Source organism: Amblyomma americanum, chromosome 5, assembly GCF_052857255.1.
Source record: "Amblyomma americanum isolate KBUSLIRL-KWMA chromosome 5, ASM5285725v1, whole genome shotgun sequence".
Lineage (NCBI taxonomy): Eukaryota > Metazoa > Arthropoda > Arachnida > Ixodida > Ixodidae > Amblyomma > Amblyomma americanum.
Genome location: NC_135501.1, coordinates 163,301,196 through 163,306,356, shown reverse-complemented (window position 1 = coordinate 163,306,356; position 5,161 = coordinate 163,301,196). Strand labels below are relative to the sequence as shown.

General features: G+C 58.9%; 1 protein-coding gene across 1 annotated transcript; it reads right to left on the bottom strand.

The window, feature by feature from the left end:
- Positions 1–1,194: 1,194 nt before the first annotated feature.
- Positions 1,195–3,616, bottom strand: LOC144135217 (uncharacterized). The gene has a single exon (XM_077667957.1). The coding sequence runs from the start codon at positions 3,596–3,598 to the stop codon at positions 1,208–1,210; it is 2,391 nt and encodes a 796-aa protein (XP_077524083.1). The 5' UTR covers positions 3,599–3,616; the 3' UTR covers positions 1,195–1,207.
- Positions 3,617–5,161: the final 1,545 nt, after the last annotated feature.

The following is a 5,161-nucleotide window of genomic DNA, read 5'->3' as shown; positions in this document are numbered from 1 at the left end:
AGTTGCAGACTATTGTCCTCGAGCCAAATAGATAGCTGAGACAGGTAAAGATAATCTGCTTTTTCTAGGAATTTCGCAAAAGCATTTTTTGCGCTGCAGCCAATTCCGTGAATCGTCAATGAGCTGAAATCGGACTTCGTCCCTGTAAAGAAGGCCTAAAACTTGGGAATTCAACAGCCTTACTAGGTATAATTTCTACGTGTCTTACTCTACACTCTTGATCATCCGACAGACTCGGGGCTGATTATGAAAATATTGACTGCGGTACCATGGTTCCCGCTAGACTGGCGGCCACCCGGCCAGTGGCCCCTTGTTAGCGCACTATACAGGGTGTTTCACCGAATACTTAACACAATTAAAAAAGGTTTTTGAGTTAGAACAGCGCTTTTTTTTGCGGTGTAGTACATCACTGCGACGGATAAGGTGTGCTGCACCCGCTTTTCGTGTTCGCCTCGTGTACCTCCAGAGTGTAGAAACAACGTCTTCCTCGGGATCTTCCCACTAAGAAGTAGAGCTTTAATACAGGAATTCATAACGGCGGCACAGACAAAAGCGTTAGCCTGGAGTACGGCTCGAGCCACCACCCTCGCCCTCAAACAGTGAATTCTGCCCTCCCTCACCTCATCATGTCTGCCTTCCCTCGCCCTCACCCCACCATGTCTTTCCTCCCTCACCCTCGTCCTCACGTATTTTCATCCACCCATCTTCCCTCACCTCACCGAGTGAAATCCTCATGAGGTGGAGGTGAGGACGCCCTCATGAGGGTTCGCTCTCGTGAGGATGCCCATCTCTGGTCTTCTGTAACAAGCGGTGACGTACGTGACAGCGTTATTTTCTTGTGTTTTTCGGCTTGTATTTTTTGCCTGGTTTGTGTTTATGAGGGTCTAACGTCCCAGAGCGACTCAGCTAGGCTATGAGGGACGCCGCGACACAACTCAATAACGAAGCGGCCAATGCCCCTCAAGGCAGTCCCTTCAGCTAATGGCGTCGGCCGATTCTCGCCCCTTGACCGAACCCCTTGGATCTGGCAGCGTGAAATCGCAGGGGGTGGCCGATGAAAGGATTCACCGAGGAATCATGAATACCGGTCGACGCCATTGGCTGCCGTTTCGTTCTTGAGTTGTGTCCGACTATAGTGCGTGAGCTGGCCACGTGGCTGTCATCTGTGTCGCCGTGAAGAAACGCGGAGCCCTGCGCCGTGGCCACTTTATTGGCTGCTGCTCCAGATGGGACACCTGCGCTCCGCGCTCATGGGCGCTTCCTGCGTGCAGTTCCACAACGCGGCGAAGCTGACCGAGTTTCTGAGCGGCTGGTTGACGCGCGCGCGGGCCTCTTCGCTGGGGCCGGCGCACAGGCTGGTCGCCAGCAGCACGTGGAACAGCTGGCGCGTGGTCAGCCCTCGCCTCAGGCTGTCCCCCATCGGCACACGGCGCTCGCGCAGGTAGGCGGCGAACTGAGCCTGCGCCGGAGACAGGGCCGCGTTGTCGAGCCAGCGCCGCGCCGAGGACACGTCCGAGATGCGCGAGTCCAGGCACGCTTCGAGCCTGTGCAGACCAGCAGTCGTGTTCAGCGACCACTCGACGCGGCCGAAAGCGTGGCTGCGCTGGTGCACCGCCTGGAGCAGGCTGCGGGCCAGGCGACTGGCCAGCCGAGGCACCTGCACGCCGAGGGACTCTTCGTCCGCCAGCTGGCCAAGGTCGAGCAGCGCCGCCGGCACGAAGACCGAGCCGCTGGCCCAGTCCCATCGCGGCCACGTGTCGAACACCGAGCCTTTCCAGCGGCCGCCAGCACTGAGGCGCGCGCTCAGGGTCGAGCGGCAGGCATCGCGGTACGCGGTCAGGAGGCGGCCAGGCATGGGTCTGTGGTGCACGTGCTGTGGCCCGCTCGGCCGCAGGTAGAAGAAGCGCACGCGCACGGCGGCCAGCACGTTGCGGGCGCGGGGTCGGTCGACCGCGGCCATCCACGGCAGTGAGGAGAGAGAGGCCACCAGGCGACCCTTGAGCTCGGAGGCGAGGGCGGCGAGCGCGGACAGCTCCAGCTTGGCATCCAGCAGTCGCGCGAAGGCCGTCATGTACACGTCTTGCAGTAGCGGTTCCAGGTGGCGCAGGCAGCGCTTCCAGCGGGGCCACGAGGTGGAGGGCGTGCCGCCCAGCTGGCGCAGCCGCAGGTCCCACAGCTCGCGGAACTCGTCTCCCAGCAAGGGCGACATGTGCACGACCAGACGGAAGCCCAAGTAGTTCAGTGCGCTCGAAGCGCGCGTCATCTGCAGCACCGAGCGCAACGCGCGGAGGTAGCGGTCGCTCTTGACCAGAAGGCGCGTCTGGTCGCGCACCGTCACCAGTCCGCGCAGCACGAGCGACAGGAGCGGCTTGTACGCGGCGTACGAGGCGACGCTGGTGATGCGGAACCGGCTGGCCACGAAGTCTTCGTCGCCGCGACTGCTCGATATTTCGGCCAGCTTCTCGGAAAAATCGCGCACGCCGATGCTGGCGTTGGGCTCGGCCACGCCTCCCCCGATGCGGAACGCGGCAGCCACGCCGTCGGTGTACCACCGCGGTAGCCGTCGGTGCTGACCGATGAGGAGGTCCGGCTCGCCCACTGCCACGAGCGTCTCCGCGGCGGGGTTGTGCAGCAGTTCGACGGACAAGAGCGCTTCCAGCCCCAGGTCTCGCGCAAGGGTGGCCGTCACGCGAAACACGTCCACGTGGTCGCGGTTGTTGCGGAACGGCCAGGAGCCCAGGCCGACGTCCTCCAGGAGCTCTCGTAGGAGGCGTCGCTGGACGCCAGCAGGTGGCTCGGGGTTCTTCAAGCACTGGTCCAACAGCGGCGGAGCACGGCTTCCGCGGAAGCCTTCGAGGAGCGCCCGTTCTGCGTGGGCCACGAGCAGGGCGTCCGACGACTGACGCCTTCGGCGACACACGAAGGCATAGAAGTCCGCACATGGGTCGGCGGCCCAGTCCAGGTAGCCCTCCAGGTAGGACGAGTGCGCCAGACAGAAGCGGCTGAGGCACACACCGCGCAGGGGTCGTTGAGGCGCCGCCGGCACAGCCTCGGGCTCGGGCGACTCTGCGGTGGTTGTAAGCAACGTGCCGTTGTCGAGGGCGGTGGACGTCGCGGCACTGACGCTGCTGGTGCTGCCGGCTTCCGCGCCGCCGGCGACCGCTGCGGCGGGGCGAGTGGCGGCGGCCACCTGGCCGAGCCGGTCGTTGGACCAGTTCACGTACAGGTAGAGCAGGGCTCCCGAGCAGAGAAGCACGACGGCCGTGCTGACGACCGCGAAGACGGAGCCCGGCGCCGGCGCGGGCCTGAGGCTCCCCCGCCATCCGGAGACGCTGCGGCCCGCGCAGGTGCTGCTGCTGCTGCTGCTGCTGTACTCGGACTCCTCGCCGTAGTCGTCGGTCGCCGGCAGTGGCGGCCCGGCCATCAGGTGGCGAATCTTGAAGGGCTTTCGGCGCGCCGCCGACACCAGCGTGTCCGAGGAGTCGTCGGTGACGCGGTCCTCGGACGACGCCAGCCGGCGCACCGCCCGCGGCGAGTAGCGGGTCCCGCGGCGGCCGGACTCGTCCCAGGCCAGCTCGACCGAAGGGCCATGCTGCATGGCTTCTTCTTCGGCGCGCGAATGGCAGCGCGCAGTGGGCCGCAGTGCGGCGCCTGCACCCGTGTTTTAGGAGCGGGTGCCGCCGATTTTCGACGCTGAGTCGTGACGAGTCGCGCTTACACGGCGCCTCAGTTGAGGTTGCTGTTAGCTACTGGTAGGATTAGCCTTGCAACGGCGCCTCAGTCACCAGCTCACTATACCCTGAGTCGATTGTTCGCATCATGACGGATAGTTTGTTTCCAGCGTTTTCAGTTTAGCTTTACCACTTTTCGTGTAACATGTCCTGTACATGCCAGGTGGTGAAAGGTTAGAACTAGTGCCCTGCCTCTCGTGACGTCCAACGCTTTCTTATGCGACGTTAAAAAAGAAATAAATTGCTGAAGTTGCAGAAACGCGCTTCTATTTCTTGGCCGTTCCAAAAAAGCTCACGTTAGAGGGGGCACACAGGGTAGTCTACAGGCTATGCTGGAATGTCAATAACTTCCTTCCTTTTTTCTCCCGAACAGAGGATGAGGGAAATAAGACAGAAACCAGGGAACAGGGATTGTGGGCGGAAGTGGCAGCGTCAAAGCATCGGTTAGCAACTCATTCAACTACTCGGCTGTAATTAAGTATGACATCATGACCTGAGTGTGCTGCGCGCGTTACACTCGAACAACCTTACCAATATCCTTATCGCGAGCGATCCTGGCGCCATATTTTGCAAGAATTTTTCCTAGTTCCGTTCTCTTGCCTTTTTTTCCTCAGCTTAGCCTACGATGCCATTGCCGGCCCCCGAAGGCGGTGAAAAGTCTGTGGAGGCCGAGTTTCTCCTGCGTACTCAAGTTGTAAATGAATCTGTCAGCTTTTCTGACACGCACAAAATTTCAGATAATTCTCTTCCCCCACTATACTACACCACAGCATACAGCGTACACCATGCACCACACCACACCACAAAGGGCTTCTGCCGCCGACCTCGCTGAAGAGCAGAACGAATGGACGAACGATCTCGCGCTCATGGATCAACGACACAGGCCTGTCTCTTCCTTTCTTCTTTCACTCCCTCCTTTACCCTTCCCTTACGGCGCGGTTAAGGTGTCCAACGATATATGAGACAGATACTGCGCCATTTCCTTTCCCCCAAAACCAATTATTATTATTAATTCCCACCGCTCTCTCACTTTTACCTCACTTTATTACAGCTCTAAAAAAAATTGTTCTTGCTCCATATATCTGTCCTATAATTACTCGGCTTTCGCAGTGACAGTTTTTCAGCATGTCATATGTGGTGTAAAATTATCACTATTGTTGCTCTTTTGGATATCTTAATTCTTTATTTTAGTGCAACATGCACTTTGTAGAGAATTATAAAGGGAAGAACTTCATGGTGCGAAAAAGCACGTAAGGGTGTATAGGTGCCCTTAGACTTTATGAACAACTTTGCGGTGGTTCATGAAGCGTGCTTCTAATGTGGTGAGGGCTATGCAGGGTTGATGTGTGCAGTTACAACTAGGATTGAATTCGCCACCATAATTTGAGATTTAACTGAATTATCTGGCTCAACTGTTCAGCGTCACTTTC